The sequence below is a fragment of the Neovison vison genome, chromosome 3 (assembly GCF_020171115.1).
Source record: "Neovison vison isolate M4711 chromosome 3, ASM_NN_V1, whole genome shotgun sequence".
In the NCBI taxonomy this organism is placed as follows: domain Eukaryota; kingdom Metazoa; phylum Chordata; class Mammalia; order Carnivora; family Mustelidae; genus Neogale; species Neogale vison.
This window is the reverse complement of record NC_058093.1, coordinates 40,289,161-40,306,129: the sequence shown is the minus strand read 5'-3', so window position 1 is coordinate 40,306,129 and position 16,969 is coordinate 40,289,161. Positions and strand designations below refer to the sequence as shown.

Here is a 16,969-nt window from a genome sequence, read left to right as displayed (position 1 = left end):
TAGACCCTGCAGAAGCTGCATGGGGAGGACAATCCATCACCAACTGCTCCTGGGGCCCAGAAGTTGTGTTAATATCACACAGCAAAGAATAAGTGTGGCAAATACAACATGCCTTTGGCTGCATATGTTATATATTATTTTCCATAATGAGGAGGACAGAACATGTTATTTTCCTTCTTTCTGCCTCATTATCATAACTAGCAGGAAGCAGCAAGTCAGGAATGGGGATGTCAGGGAAAGTGGGCAGATCAGTGAAAACAGCAGCATGTGGAAAAGAAAAAAGGCACAACGATACTGCATGATTTTAGGGAAGGCCCTGAAGACAGGTCCAAATGTCAATGTAAAGGGAGCAAAAAGGAGGACGAAAGCCTTTAAGGAGTATAAGAGAAGGCTGATGGTAGCTCGGGTCTCTCATACGTTGAGATAGCATTTTCAAGAAGATGCACGAGAATTTGCGGATGAAGCTGACAGCCAGGGAGGAAGTGTTCATGACTGCCCACAGCACAAGGGAAAGAACAGTTTGGTAACCAAAGCCTGGCTCAGGACCATTCTCCTCCATCCCTCTGATTTTTGCTCTGCTGTGACCAGAATGCTCTCAATGTTGAAGATGGAGCTTTTCCCAAAGCTGATCCTTAGAGGCCACCAGGTGGAGCCCAACAGTCACAAAAAAAGAGCCCCCTCCTCAGCCTGATTTGCTGTTTGTCTATCAGCCAGTGAAAGCCATACCCTTTAAAAAGGACTTATAAAGTCTAAGTTTCTTACAACTCAGCCTCTTCTACAGAAAAGTCTTCAGATAAGGGACATACCCTTATAAGATGGAATATTCCTTTTGCAACGAGGGAAAGAGTGGAGAGAGCTATTTTTCAATTTGCTAATCTTATAGGCTATGCCTCAATAAAACTCATTTTCTCCTGTCTGCTTTTTCTACCAACCTAGTTACTATCTCATTTTCCTACTACTTAATATAATTTAATGACCACCTCCCCAATTCATAACTACCTCATAAGAAATTCAGCATCTACCAAAACTGAATAGTGTGGTAAAAGTACAATATTTGCTTCAATCAGTCAGTAAATTTTTCTAATGGTCTGATAACTGGCATCTGACAGGTCAAAGCTGGGAGATGAAGATACCAGAACAGACAACACTCCCCACCCCCACACCGACCAACCACTTCCTCCTCCACCACAAGCCTCATCAATCAGAACTTCCATTCTCTTCATCTCACCCAGTCACTCTCTCCAGTGGAAGCTGTTCTCCTTTGCTCTCATTAAAATGAGCAGCACTGTGACCCCTTGTCTATTCCTCATTTCAACAGTCTCCCACTGAGCCTAGACAATCCCATGTTCAACTCAAAATTTCTCAATCCTGCTAGACTTGCATTGGCCTATTTATTTTTCCTCCTCCCCATCCCTTAAAGCTACCAAAGTTTGCTAGAGTAAATACTATGTCTATCTGCTCCAGATCAATTCACATTATGTAACTTCAGTTAGTCTAAAGTGTTGCCAAGACACACTATCATGTTCCCTACAGTAGCTCCTATAAAACTTTCCCATTTTCTTTGGGAATTATCCTTCAATATTCAAGAAGAAACCATGACAAATCTAGGAGAAAGTGACTATGATCTCTCTATGCTCATGATATCCTGGAAGCGGAAGGCTGTGACTGTACACTGTACTTCAGGATGGCAGATTTCACAAAGGTCTCAGAAAATATAGGCATGAATTCCACTGTAAGAGTTTCTAAAGGGAAACGTGATTTAAGAGGGTTGGGAAGCTCTGAAAGCCATAAATCTGATTACATAATTACAAGTCATTCCAGCGAGGAAGTCAATGTGGCTTTTTAAGTATCCCGAACAAGAGCTTTGTACTAAATAAAAGTACTAAATATGTTGTATGTATAACAAACGTAGTGATCCCTAAAAGCCAGCAAGGGTTCATTAAGAACAGATTACCTTTAGGTTTCTGCTGGCATTGCAGGACTAAGAGTCACGCAAATGTGGCAGATAGGATGTACAGAGGTAACAAGGCTGAACTGAGATCTCTCATGACAGTGCTAAGAACAAGATGAAAACTAACTTTCTAACAGCTAAAGGTCTCTGGGACTGTAATAGTCTTTGTTCTCCCCTTAGTGGGAGGCACCAAAGTGCCACTAAGGCTGCCAGAGAAGCAAGGTTTCCATGGAAGGGGACACCAAGATGGATGGCCTCCTTAAGGCCATCTAACCAGGCAGCAAACGTTCACTGAGTATCCACATCCTATAGGAACTCATGGCCAAGTAGATGACTTGTACAAGCAATTACAAGGCAAACAGGCCAGAGCTACAATAATGGTAGTATTACAAACTATGGGAGCACCCAGGAGGGAGGACTCAGGGAAGATTTTTCAAGTGGACAAGGGAGTTAAGTTTAAAAGTTGAGTATTTCACCAAACAAACAGCAGGGAGAAGAGAAACCCAAGGCTGGGAAAGCAAGCATAGTGTGCAAATGTCTGGAGTTATGAACACACACAGTCAGCTTGGGAAATGGCAAACGATGAGGCATAAGAGAAGGGAAAGGTGGAGCTGAGGCCACTCGCAGTGCATCAGGATGAAACGCCATTGTGTCTCCCCAGCACTCAAGTCAGAGGCCTGCAAGTTCACCCGAGGTTCTGTCCTTCTCATTCATGCCCCATTTCTAATTGGTCATCATCTCTGGGAGAATTCACCTTCCTCATCCTCCCTGAATCTTTTCATTCCTTTTGCTTCCTTCACTGCAATTCATTTACTTCGCATTCTCCCCATCTCCTCTGTGCTAATACAATAGCCCGTTATGACTGATGCTTTCAGTCCCGTCCCCTCCTGTTCACTCCAGACTCTCTGTCCAAGTGATCTTTCAGCAAAGAGGCTTCCGTTCTCACAGAAACAATCCTGGATTTCTCCCTTCACTCATGCCCTCTGGACTTACAGAAAACTACTTTATTCCTAGGGAAGAACTTACAACATTCTGCTTCATACTACAGCTACAGTAAAGAGACAGGCCATTCAATCTGTCTGCTTTATCCATGCTCATTCCCAGAGACTCAAGTCCCACAGTCCCTGCTGACTGGGCAGTGGGCCGTGCGACCTTGGACCACTGCTTCTGGTTAAAATTACTGATCAGGGCAAATAACTGTCTCAGGCTAGACCAGTAAGATTTTCTACCCTAGAATTTCTGTATCATTACCTAGATTTCAGTGTGTGACCTGCAGGGGACTGGCAGCGCCATTTTGTGGCCATGTACGCTTTTGAGCAGGTAGGCGGCTATGGTGCAGAGCGACATAGTCACAGAGCTCATGTGCAGAAAGTGGGACAGAAAAGATACCAGGTAGTGGCTGGACTTGTCAGGATCATCAAGAGAGAAGCTGTGATTCTTCTGCCACCTTGTTGGTTCTGAGATCCTCATGAGGCCTGCCTCCATTTCCTTTCCTGGGTTTTAAGAAACCACCAGTTTCTTATATTAATTTCTACTTTTATTTAAATTAGCTCAAGTAGGACTCCATTCCTTGGAGTCAAATTAATCCTCTGACATTTACATACAAGTCCTTCTGCATGAGGCTATAATTTCTTTGAATAGAGAAACCACACCATGTATACCTATTTCTCACAATACAGCAGAGGGACTTACACATAGTTGGTCAACACCTGTCTCATGAACTGAATTTAACTACAGAAGAAGTAAATGACCTTGGGTTTGAATCATTAGGAGCAATGACAAAGACAGATGAAGGTCAAAACTTGTTAAGAACAGAGGGTAGGGGCAGGGAAGAAACTCAGAAGGAAGCCACTTCAGCTAATCTCAGCTTTCCGGCAGTTTCTGGGCAAGCAGACCACAAACGCTCACAGCTCACACCCACAGCAAGCACCACCTTCGTGCTCCTGGTCCAGATCTGGCAAAGATGAGAGAGCAGGTCCAGGCAATCCTAGCCCAGGATGTTTCTGACTGGGAAACAGTAACCTCAGTGCCTAAAGATCAGTAACTGATAGCCAGAACAAAATGGCAAGGCGACCCACACCAGGCTCAACAGTGGCAGCCCAGACCCCTCAGAAGAGGGACACCATCTGACAACCTCATCAGGAGAGCCTGCCACATTTTCTTTCTTCTTTAGATAAGTTTTCTCTTCTTCACTAAGATCTTAAAAGGCATTATTTCCATAAATGACAACTTTTATTGTCTTTATACAAAGAAGGCAGAGCAAAACTTCGTAGTGTTTTCCATCCAAGTATGAGAACTTCAAATATTTTTATTTTGAGAAGAACATGACTAATATATGGCCATTATTTTAGAATGTTCTTTTTTGCAACTATCCTTGCTGCTTCAAAGACCTGATTCCTTTTTCAACTGTTGTAATTTACCCGCAAGGAAAAGAGTTCTTGATGAAGTAATGGCACAGCTGTGAAAAAGGAACCTGTAAGACCATTCCAGCAATAAGAGAAACTCACATCGTGAAGATTTCTTGACTACACCCTTACAACTTGACGACTAAGGAAGCAGTCCAATCAACTATACACAATGGGATAAGGCAGATAAAAGACAAGGCTGGATTTCCTACTCTGACGTGAAAGTCTTCCATTTCTGCTGCCAAGCAGAGTGTGGCAAGCACAATCAACAGGGGCCAGGTGGCACAGCTGTTATCAGGCCTTTGGAGCTGATGGTGAGAAACTGGCAAGCCTCAGAAGACTATTTAGGACTCAACGGGTTGACGTCACCTTTGGATAACGGGTTAGGTTTAAAAATGATGATACTGCAATCACTCCACTTGAGAGCAAAAAAGAAAGCAGACTTGCTCCTGAGCGGCTCTGAGATCATATAAATCACACCAATCTTCACATCACTGAGAAACTGGCACAAGACAGTGTTTCTTAAACGGCACAAGGTATAACCCACAGATCTAGTCTGACTTATTTTGCCAGGCACGAGAGACTAGGTACTGAACAAATCCGATAAAAGCAGTACATGGTGGCCATCCTTCTAGTGTGGGTTCCCAGAACCACCATTCCCACAACGGCCCATCCTGTACATGTCAGACAACCAGCAAGCAAGTCACCAAACTGGCTCAGAAATGTCAGAACAAACTTCTCTAGCTTGTACACCTTTGTTTTCATTTTGTGTGATGCATAAACCAGACACCATCCATCTTAAAGGGCTAAAAATACAGCTAAAACTTACTATTGCTTTTCTTTCAAAATGAATACAATTATAAGAAAAAAACAGATACAGCTTTTGATCAAACAGCTGGGGCCAGCAGTTTCTTCAGAGCGAAATGAAGCGGTTTATCCATGATGCTCTGTGACCACATCATCTATATTTAAGTTCAACTAGTTTCTGGCACCTTCTATAAAAACATGGTACCCTTTCCTACTTACAGTCAGGCAACTTAATTTTTAACACCATAAGTAAAACCTAGGAAGGATAGATGCAAACAAAGTGCATCATTAAGATATACTTTCATATTTATATTTTGGCAAAATAATAAATTACACATGATTGGCAGATAGTTGTTGCTGATGTATTATTATCTCAATGTTTGTGGAAAATTTCAAAATAAAAATGTTATACACCATACAATCACAGGGGTCCCTGAAGGTCTCCAAACATTTTTTGAACTGGTTGACTTTCACCTGCAAGACCTGATCCCAGCCTTGAAGCTGCGGGAGGGGAAGCTTGCCACCCATGGTGGCTGGAATTTTCCCAGCCACAAAGAAGAGATTCTACTTGAGATGAGAGGCCTTTTCTAAAGGGACTGACAAAGCCCCTGAAAGCAGAAAGGAGAGGAGACAGGGCAGAGGGGACTGGGGCTAATCGGAGGGTAGTCACGGGGAAGGCAAAGAGCCCTCTCTAAGACCAGCCTTCCTCTGTGCTCACCAACAGGGCAAGGACTGCCCTGTAACAGCAGTAGGTAGCTCTGAGGAAAGAACTATCTTCTAGTAATTTCCAGAACCTGAAGAGAGGGCCCAGCAGGATCCTCTAATGGATCCTGGAGTACCCAGAATGCTGAGGAGGTACTTGCCCTTTGTTAATGAGAAGCCCTGGCCAATGGTCCCACGACCTGAAAGGCACTGGTCAGGTTGTTTTGCAAGAACAGCCCTTGACTAAGACAGCTGGGCCCGCATGACCGCACTGGAATTGGTCACACCAGCTCCATAGTGACCAGCCCAGAACCGCGTGTCCTGGCCCCAGTGTTCCCAAGATACAAAGCGGACACCCATCCTGATGCTGGAGAACACATGCAGGACCTGAAAGCAGACATTGTTGTTCCCCCGCTGGATGTGAAACAGGCATAGCAGAGAATTTATCCCGGGCAGTCTGGCCGGCATCACTCAGACACAAATCTCAATCTTGCCACTATTTAGCAGCTCTGGCCACAAATCCTCCTCCTCCAGGTCCAAGACCTGCTTTTTGCGACACCAGCTGAAGGAAGACACAAATGGTCTGCAAGGGGGCCCCAGGCACCACTGACCTGTTCACCTCCACCACCCCCACACTGTGCTCCCTCATATTTATATTTTAAAGCACAGAGGCTGGGGTCCCCTGGAATGCCTGGAATTTTGCATATTTTAACACTGGCATCTGAACGGAAGAGTCTGATTGTTCAATACAATAAATCCCTCAGTTCACAGGTACAAACAAGGTTCATGACATAAAGGGAAACAAGTAGAGACTCACAATGTGCTTATGTTTTATGTCCCAAATCAAAAACAAAAAGAGGTTATTGCCTGGCAATTCAAGGAGCCTACAGTTACCAAAGTGATAGCTAAGAACAATTTCTGAAAAACCAGGACCCAAATATGCCAAGTACCTATGTTTTAATAAAGAAATAATAATTAGAATACACAAAAGCGTTTACCAAAAGGCCACCTAAACTGAGCTCTGTGTGCACTCTGTGGTTTTTCTTGCCAGAGATCACCTACCCCAGGGCAAAATTGCTGTCCTCCTTCCAGTCCACGATGCGGCAGATGAACAGTGTGTTGGCATAATCTTGAGGCCGGGTCACAAAGTCCTGGGGACAGTCCTTGAGAGGCACATAAATTCTAGGCACTCGGTGGTCCGAGGGAGAAAACAGGGCATATTTCCTAAACAGTTCACTGTTCTTATCAGCCAAGAGTTTGAGAAAGCCAGTTGCTGCCCGGGAATGTTTTTTCTCCAAGATGTAAACCACCTGAAAACACCAAAGATATAGTCAAATGTTGCTTATCTACAGGGCTGGATAACAGTTGGGAGAAGTCAGCAAGATATTATTTGGTCGATGATCTAGGCCCAGCAGTTTCTCTAGGTCCAAACGAAGGGCCTCTCAGTGATGCTCTGTGACTGAGTAATGCACATATTTTAAAAAATATTTCATTTACTTATTTGACAGAGAGAACATAAGCAGGGGGAGCAGCAGGCAGAGGGGGAGAAGCAGAAGGGGCAGAGAGCCCGATGCGGGCTCGATGTGAGGCTTGATCCCAGCATGCCAGGATGATGACCTGAGCCAAAGGCAGATGCTCACCAACTAACGCCACCCACGTGGCCCCCTAAGTGATGCATATTTAAGCTGCAACAACTTAAGTATCTAGCAAGCATATTTATCCAAGGCAAACCATGCAATACATGGACATATTACATGAAAGTGCTTTTATTTTTTATTTTTTAAAGATTTTATTTATTTATTTGACAGAGAGATCACAAGTAGGCAGAGAGGCAGGCAGAGAAAGGGGGAGGGGAGCAGGCTCCCTGCTGAGCAGAGAGCCCAATTCGGGGCTTGATCCCAGGACCCTGAGATCATGATCTGAGCTGAAGGCAGAGGCTTAACCCACTGAGCCACCCAGGCACCCATGAAACAGCTTTTATAACAAAGACCTATGTCTTAAGGACGTATGTCAGACTCCAGTAGGAAGTACAGTTCCAAGTATTTGCCCTGCATTATATTTTTCTCACATGAAGAGTTGCTTTAAAAAAAATGTTATTAAATATAAATAAGGAATTGGTCTTTATTATGCCCTTAAAAGCTGGAACCCGGGGTGCCTTCGTGACTAGGGTGGGGCTCTAACTCTTGATTCCAGCTCAGGTCATGATCTCAGGGTTGTGAGATTGAGCCCCATATCGGGCAACACACTGGGCATGGAGCCTACCTAACATTCTCTCTTTCCCTCCTCCCCACCCTCTACCCCTCAACCCCTGCCACCACTGCTCACCCTTTTTACCTCCTTCTCTAAAAAAAAAAATATACATATATAAAATAAAATAAATAAAAATAAAAAACAAAAAGGCTGGAAACCTTTTCACCTTCCTTCTTTCCAACATTAAACCCATTCTCTCATTTTACCAGGCCAAGACCCAGACCACCACAGCACTACAAGGACATACTATTTCCACCAAAAGAGACACATTCTCGAAGAAAGTGAATCCCCTCACCCACCCTGGGAAGTTCTTCTCCCTGAACTATTCCCCTTTCCCACTGCAGACAGTCTGCACTCTGACCCGCTCACCGAAATTACTTGCCAGCATTCCACTCTGACCACTGAGCAAAGGTCCAGACTGCTGGTGAGTTGGCTGCTGCTCTTGTTCGTGTCTCTGACTCCACGTGGGGCCTCAGTCTGTCTGCCAAGAGCCTCCAACCAGGCAGCGTGCCTCTCCTCTGCCCCAGGGACACCCGGTTGCTACCCCGCAGGACATCTGTCCTCTCTGCAAATCTCAGTCCCGTGAGAGGCTCTACGTTCTCCTGACCCTTCCTTCCTCCTTGGAAAACACCACTGTTTTGAACAAGCTGCCATGTCCTTTGTACAGGAATCCTTGACTGCATCCTCATGTGTGTTTGTCTGTCCCAGGCCCTTTGGACAGACGCTGCTCCTTCTCCACGCTCAGCCCCTTATTTTCCTGTGCTGTCACATCCAGACCATACTCTTCCCACCTCGTGTGTATGCCTGCAACCTTTCATGGTTCAGGCTGTCCCCTTCTTGCTACTGTCATCCACGGACCTCCTAGTTACTCTGCAGTACCTGGCTTACACTTCCCAGTGAATGACTCAGCCACTGTCTTGCCCTCACAGTCCCCATACCTCCTCAGTACCAGTGGCCCTCACTTCCGTTACATTTTGGCAATTTATCCTCATGGCCACCACTCAGCATCCTCAGATCTAATCCCAATCATCTCAGACTGACCCACTGTCCAGGTCCCCTAATCTCCTGGGCCCCACTCCACGGTTTCTTCACCACATCAAGCCTACTGGCGCCTTGACCGCAGCCTGCTTTCTGTGTCTGTTTGCTACTTCTTCAGCCTGAATCCTTTCCTACCTCTGAGAGACATCATCTTCCAGCACTTCTAGTCCTCTCACCTCTGTCGTCAAATGCCTCACCTCTCTCTCCCTTCCACTGCACCCACCCTAAAAAATCCTCAATTCTGGGACAGTTTGGCCACTGCTATTCTCCAACCTCAAACACAAGCTATGGAGTCCATCAAAAGAGAATTACAGAGGCACCTGGGTGGCTCAGTGGGGTAAGCCTCTGCCTTTGGCTCAAATCATGATCTCAGGGTCCTGGGATAGAGCCCCACATCAGGCTCTCTGCTTGCCTCTCTGACTAACTGTGATCTCTCTCTCTGTCAAATAAATAAATAAAATCTTCAAAAAAAGAAAGAGGAGAATTACAATGATGCAGATAGAAGATGGACACCATTCTACACATATTCATGTTATACAATCATTGCTCCAACCTCAAAATCTCTCAGGTATTTTTAACCTGCTCCCAGTAAGCACAGTCTATAAGCCCCACTCTCCTGATGCTCCCCTCCTTCTAGGACTCCAGTGGTCTGAATGCTGAATCTACCTTACAGTCCCACAACTTCCTGAAGCTCTGTTCACTTTTTCTAGTCTATTTTCTCTCTGTTCAGCGGGGTGAATTCAACTGATCTCTTCTCAAGTTAACTAATTCTATGCTGAGTCACCTTTACTACTGAGCCCAACCTCTGAGTATTTTATTTCTGTTCCTGCATTTTTTAGTCCTGAAATTTACACTCGGTTCTTTTTTTTTTTTTAATAACCTCTATTTCTTTCTGAGATTTTCTAATTTCTCATTTGTTTTGAGTTTTTCATCGCTTGTTGAAGCGTATTTATGAGGGCTGATTTCAAGTCACCGTCAGCTGCACCGTCTTGGTGTTGGCATCAGTTAGTTGTCTCTCCTCACTCAGGTGAGGATGTCCTGGTTTTTGGTATAATGAATGATTTTCTACTGTACCTGGACCTTTTGACTATTATGTTGGGAGATGCAAGGTCTTACTGAAATGTTTTCTTTTAGAAGGCAGATCACCCTGTCTTGTTTTAGCACAGAGACCCTGAACTGCTTTTGTGGGCTCTAGTTCCAATGACAACTTCATCAGCAAAGACTGCACAGTAGCATTTTGATGTCTGGCTGACACGGAACCACTGGGGCTCCAGCCGCTCTCTGCCGGTACTGCCTGAGGGGGTGAGGAGAACTTCCTCAGGGCTAGCCACCTGGTCTCTACAGTATGGATCAGGAACAGACTCACGTCCATGTAGGGACAAAGAAACTTCCCATCCAGGTTGTTAGTTGTGGTAGGACCCTGCTGCTGCCTGTATGCCAAGGGTCTCTGGCTGGGAAAGCAGGGTCTCAGACCCATGAGGAAAAAGGTCTCCTGGACCATATACCTATTGGGGGAGGATCCTCCCTACTGGTGTTCCCCAGCCATCTCCTACTTCTGGGGAAGGAGGGAGGAGTCCCTAACTGACTTGCCTTCCTCTCTTCACCCTTCAGAATTCTCCCTCCTGTTATTTTTTTTTTAATTTTTTATTGTTTATAAACATATATTTTTATCCCCAGGGGTACAGGTCTGTGAATCTCCAGGTTTACACACTTCACAGCACTCACCAAAGCACATACCCTCCCCAATGTCCATAACCCTACCTCCCTTCTCCCAACCCCCCTCCCCCCAGCAACCCTCAGTTTGTTTTGTGAGATTAAGAGTCACTTATGGTTTGTCTCCCTCCCTATCCCATCTTATTTCATGGATTCTTCTCCTTCCCTCCTGTTATTTTCCAGGGTTTATAGCTGTACTACCAGGAAAGAGCAAGGAGAAACGAGTCTATGCCCTCTTGTCTGAACTAGAAGTCCTTGCTTTTTGTTTTAATATCTGACAGCATGAGAAGTGTATGAAGTAGCTTGACATCACCTGTGATTCCTACATTAGTTGGAGAAATGACTTGGCCACAGTGTAAGTTTTGCATACAAGTGCTGCATTGCCTTGCAATTTTTTACTGAATTCACTAAGAAGCTATCAAAACAAACCAACCAACCCAGCAAGAGAGAGAGTACCATTGAGGGGGCAGCAGCAAACTGCAGAACACAAGTTCCATCTAAGAGAGGGGCCTATACTCAGCTCGGACTAAAGTCATTGAAGAATGCGGCCCAGTGTTGTCAGATGTTTTGTTTCATCAAGAGAAGCCAGAAGTCTCTCACTCTCTCTCTTTTTTTAGTAAGCTACTTAGTCAAAATTTTTAAATGCTGCACAAGTCACACAAAACACAAGTTTTTTAAGCCAGATCTAGCCCACAGGCTTTCCATTCATTACAATCTTCTATACCTAGCATGCTGCCTGGTATATGGGTATATGGTTAGTATTCAAAATGCTTATTAAAATAATTGGTAGGCACTTGAGGATAACATAAATGTAATATAATTCAGAAATTCCTCGTGTCAATCTGCAAGAGGGGCTAGACTGAGGGGCAACACTACCACTGCAAGTCGAACACACTGAACGGGTGGTCTGTGGCAGAGAAAGCCTCCTGCTTATTACCACCCACTGAACCACTTCTTCTACCACAAGCTATCTGCACAGCTAGGGTCAGCCGTTTTGATCCCATATCTGAATATGCCACTAGCATATATAACCGAAAAATAAAACTGAACTATGCAAAACAGACAGGATGCAAAAGCAGTTTTTTTGTGTCTACAATAACTAAATTAAATACTTGGGGGAAAACTAAAAAGGGCATTAAAAACTTACTTTTGAATTCGATGTGGACATGACAACAATAAAAAAACCTGAAGCAAAAAACTAAGAATATAGAAGGCATCTACATTTGTACTGTTTCACATCATTCCTAAATTCTCACTCCACTTTACATACCTGAACTGGAAATCAAAGACATCATGTTAGGGGAAACTGGGCGGCTTAGTCCTTAAGTGTCTGCCTTCGACTAGGGTCATAATCCCAGGGTCCTGGGATTGAGCCCCACATCAGGCTCCCTGCTTGGCAGGAAGCCTGCTTCTCCCTCTCTCACTTCCCCTGCTTGTGTTCCCTCTCTCTCTGTGTTTCTCTCTGTCAAATAAATAAATAAAATCTTTAAAAAAAAAAAAAAAGACATCACACTGTGAGAGTGGTTTAAGCAGAAAAAGATAATGCAGAACTTCAGTAAACATACCTACACACAAAGGAAAGTCTGTGGACCTTCATCCAAACACAGGCAAATCAACATATATGTATCCCTTTAAAGTTACACAAAATAATAGCTTTTTATGATTCCTTGCTCCCACTGAATTGCATGAGACACCTCTGACAGGTAGCTCAGGTGACAGTCATTTGGACATATGCAGAAAATCTGTGGGCAATGACCTTTGCTGATCTTTGCAGCGACTTCTCTGGTAAAGCTCTTGGGTCCTGTGACGTGGAGGTGCTCTCATCTTTTGTTACGGGAGCATCAGCATCCTCTTTTCCTAAAGTAAGAAGAGAGAGGAAAAAGAGAGAAGAGGAATCAGTTAGATGCCTATCTAGTAGGCATACAGACTCACAGGATTTTTTTTTAAGATTTTTTTTTTTTTTTTTTTTTTTTTAGGAGAGAGAGAGAGAGCCGGCACATGCAAGTGTGCGAGCGTGAGTGGGGGGAGGGGCCAAGGGAAAGACTCTTCTGAGAAGACTCCTTCCTGGCTGAGCAGGGAGCCAATGTGGGTCTCAGTGTCCTGACACAGGAGATCCTGACCTGAGCCGAAACCAAGAGTCGGACTGAGCCACCCAGGCGCCAGGTGGGATTTTAAATTTGGAGCACCATTTATTTATCCTAAACTACTCACTTTACAGAAAAGGAAACCCTAGCCCACAGTAGTCAGGAGACTCAGCTAAGGTCAATCACATCACCAACTTGCATGAATGTGCTTACACTCAGGAGCCCACATTTGAGCTATTTAACGTTATTCAAATGCTAAGCATCATATAAGTGGAGATATGGAACCACACTGAACTGAGCTAAATGGGTTAGGCGTCAAAATGGCAAACATACTAGATGTGAAATACTGCCCCAGCCCACAATGAAGAAGAGAGATAGGTTAATTTATTATGCACATCTGCTGAAATCAAAATAAATGTTAACTTTTAAAAGTAATTTGGTACCAGCCATAACAAACAAAATGGGGGAAAATAGATTATATTTATTAAATAAATAAATAAAACGGCCAACCCTGATTTTCCTGGCTTTTCTTAGTGACATTATATAAAGAGTATTTAAAGTCTTTAAATGTTTAATTTCCTTTCTTAAGAAACTTATAAAATGCACATTCACCCAAGAAACTGAAACCACATCTCCCTAATAAAGAGGGAAGTTAGGCTCTGTACCAGAAGTATTAAAACCACTCATGAACAAATGCAGCAAATTACAAAATACTGAACATTTAGTATTTTGTATTTTCATATTTTACTTTAGAGCTCCCCCACAAAATAGTCTTATCCAACTATACTGGAGTTTCTGCATTTTAGGGGTCACAGCGCATTCATGTGGGCTCCACTCCAGATAGCTAAGAGAGACTTGTACTTATCATTTAGACATTACCAAGGCCAAAATAAATAAATAAATCCTTTTCAGGACTGGCTGCCTCTTAGCCAAAGCTCAGCTTTAAGGCCAAGTTTTACCATTCTGGGCGTACTCTGGAAACATTGACATGATCTGACCTACTGGGGTTTAAGAATGATCAACTGTTTGCTTTTCCATCTATACTGAAATATGCCTACCATAGTGCCCACTGAAAGCAGAATTCTCACTGTTTTCCCAAAAGAAAAAACAAATGAGAACTTTCCCATTGTTGATCACGCAGTCCATCAGTAAAAGAGGATATCCATCTTAGATGATATCCACAGTTCAGGATTTTAGACCATAGTTCAGGATTCCAAGGTCATTAGATGCTTCCTGAACCACATCTTTTATACTCTTGGGGAGGAAAAAAACCCACACAAATTTTGATCTGCTCCATAACGTATCTTGCCAGTGTGCTCCACAGAACAAGGTCATTCAGGAAAGATTAGGAGGCTGGAAATACCATGAACCAGCACATTCTACCTAGGTACCTGCTATCTGAACTTTAAGTCTCAAGAGTTGGCAATCAAGGGGGTCTTCTAAGGCATCCCAAATCCTGGGCATGCAACCTTCTATCACAGTCACTGATGGTTCCAACTTAAAATGACTATTGCCTTAGACTCCACCCCAACAACAAGCAAGTCTTCTGTTCCAAAGGTTATGCCAGGTTGCATCCAAAGAAAGAGGGGTAGCCAAGGAAGCGAGCCCAACTGTGATTTTCCAATATCACACCTACAGATGACCTTTCCAGGTTCTGAGTTCATATACCCTGACAGAAACAAAGCTTTGTTCAAAGGTGCATTCCAATAAATCAAACTGAAGCTTTCAGCCCTGCAGGTGAGCATCAGAGATACGTTCAACAAATGTGAGGAAACGCAATTACAGGTTAGAAAGGTGAACCACCTTCATAGTTTTCCAACAACTACATCTCCCTACCCTAATAGCAAAGTTGTCAGGTTAACGAGAGATCTGACACACTGTTTAATCATGAGATTCTTCATTTATTCATTTATTCCATGTCTATTTATTGAGCAATGCGCATTAAGGATTCAGTGAATGAAAGAAATATGGTTCCAGCCCTTAAAGAACATATACTTTAATGTGCAAGTGATACTCAATAAATAACCACTCAATCAATAAATCGTGATGAAGGCGAAGAAGGAAAGAACAGTTTCAAGGAGGAAGAGTTCTCTCAATATACAATTTAGATTAAGAGGTCAGGAAGAGAGGCCCTGCATGGAAGTGACATTTAAGCTGACACCGCAGGATGGTGTGTTCAGGAGTAAAGAAAGGGATAGAAGACCCCAGGTGGGAAAAGTACTGGGAAGGGACAGAGGTGGGAGGTGCCTGGCACAAACAAGGAACAGAAAGAAAACCAGGTAGCTGGAGCATAGTGAGCCTCAGAACGGGCATGGCAGGGATGAGGGTGAGCGGTAAAAGGAGTCAAGTCAGCTGGCATCTTCTAGGATTGACACGTCCTAAACTGGAACCTGGATACATGGGGAAGCTGGCAAGGATTTGTGCATGAAAGTCATACTGCCCGAGGGCAGGTTCAAGCAGGCTGAGAGCAGAGGCAGGGAGGCCAGCGAAGAGCTACTGGAGCAATCCAGACACGTGAGGATGGTGCTACGATGGAGGCACTGTAGGAAATGAAAAGGATCAACCTCAGACACATTGTACACTTGAACAAAGAGATTTTGATGGTGATCAGACAGGAGACCCTACAGATCATTAGATATGAGAAGTGAAGGGTGATTTCCAGCTTTCTGACATCTGCAGCTAGGTCGATAGAAGTATCATTATTGGCATAGGAGAGACTAGAGGAGGAGGTGGAAACCACGAGTTCTACTTCTGAGGTGTTCCTCTTTGAGGCCACCTATGAAACCTTCAAATGATGACGCTGAATAAGCAGTTCAATATAAAGGTCTGGAACTCGAAGAGAGGTCTAGGCTGTGGCTTTAAACACAGTCTGTAGGCTGAGTCCTTCCATTTCTGTATTTTCCAGGCCAAGCTGGAGAGAAGAGATTCAAACCCAAGTGTGTTCCACTACTAAGTTCAGAAAGCTCTTCTTCCACTGCTATCTGGCTCCAGGAATTAGTGTTCTGTTGTCACTGTTAAGGAGATAAAAAAAACTGCCCTGAGGGAGTGACCTGGGCTTGAAGGATGTATGGATGTGAGACAGATGAGAAAGCGAAAGGACACTGCAGGTAAGGCCCAGAGCTGTGAAAAGGCCACAGGGTAAAGGACTAGCAAGAGATCTACTGCAGCCACTAACAGCCTGAAGATACAAGGGTTGGGTGAAAAGGCTCTGGGGTGCGGAGAGGAACGAGGATGGCAGAAAGGTCCTGCGGCAGACACTCTGGTTACTGCCGAAGATCTAGTCTCTTCTTTCCTGGCAACAAGGACTCCAATTTCAGCTGGGGAAACCTAGTTAAAAGACTACATTTTTCAGCTTTCCTGCAACTTAATGTAGCCTATATGTCTAAGTTTTAGCCAGCAAAATGCAGGTGAAGGTGTTGTAAGTGACCTCTGGGAGGTGTCTTTAAAAGACGGAGGCCCAGCCTTCCCTCTTTCTTCCTTCTTGCTGGTTGCAATTGGATGTGACAGCTGGACCTCAAACACTCATCCTGGTCCCAGAGGCTGCAGGACAAGGGTGCTTTCTACACCAGAGAGCAGCACAACAGAATGGGCTTAAGACTGTGGAACTACCCTCTGAGCCCTGGCCCGCCTACCGCTGGTCTTCTTTTATATAACATAGAAATAGGTTTCTTTCTTATTTAAGTCACTGATATTTTATGATTTAACTCCACTCTCAACAGAACATACTTTCTAACATAAGATCTAAACCATGAACTGACAAGCCTGGACACTATCCTATTAAGCATTTTGATGGTAAGGGACATATAAGTCTCAGGGCTATGAGTTTGGAAACAATGCCAAATGAAGATCTTAGAAAGCTGGGAGCGGGGCTGCTGTCGAGCTGAGACACAATCAGAATCTGAATTAGATAGTGGCAGTGAGAGCAAAGAGAGACGAAATTGGAGAGACATGTCTGAGAAGAATGATGCTAAGTATATTTCCATCACAATGGATGACTTAGTATATGAAAAATGGGCTTA

The 16,969-nt window shown here is 44.0% G+C and overlaps 1 protein-coding gene across 1 annotated transcript in view; it reads right to left on the bottom strand.

Annotated features, from left to right (window-relative positions):
- Positions 1-16,969, bottom strand: part of DIS3L2 (DIS3 like 3'-5' exoribonuclease 2) — a 366,805-nt gene that overhangs the window by 187,181 nt on the left and 162,655 nt on the right. Inside the window, exons 7-8 of the mRNA XM_044241854.1 lie at positions 12,623-12,723; positions 6,928-7,175 (exon numbers count right to left, since the gene is read on the bottom strand). Coding sequence (XP_044097789.1) covers positions 6,928-7,175; positions 12,623-12,723 — 349 coding nt within the window. The remainder of the gene's footprint in view (positions 1-6,927; positions 7,176-12,622; positions 12,724-16,969) is intronic.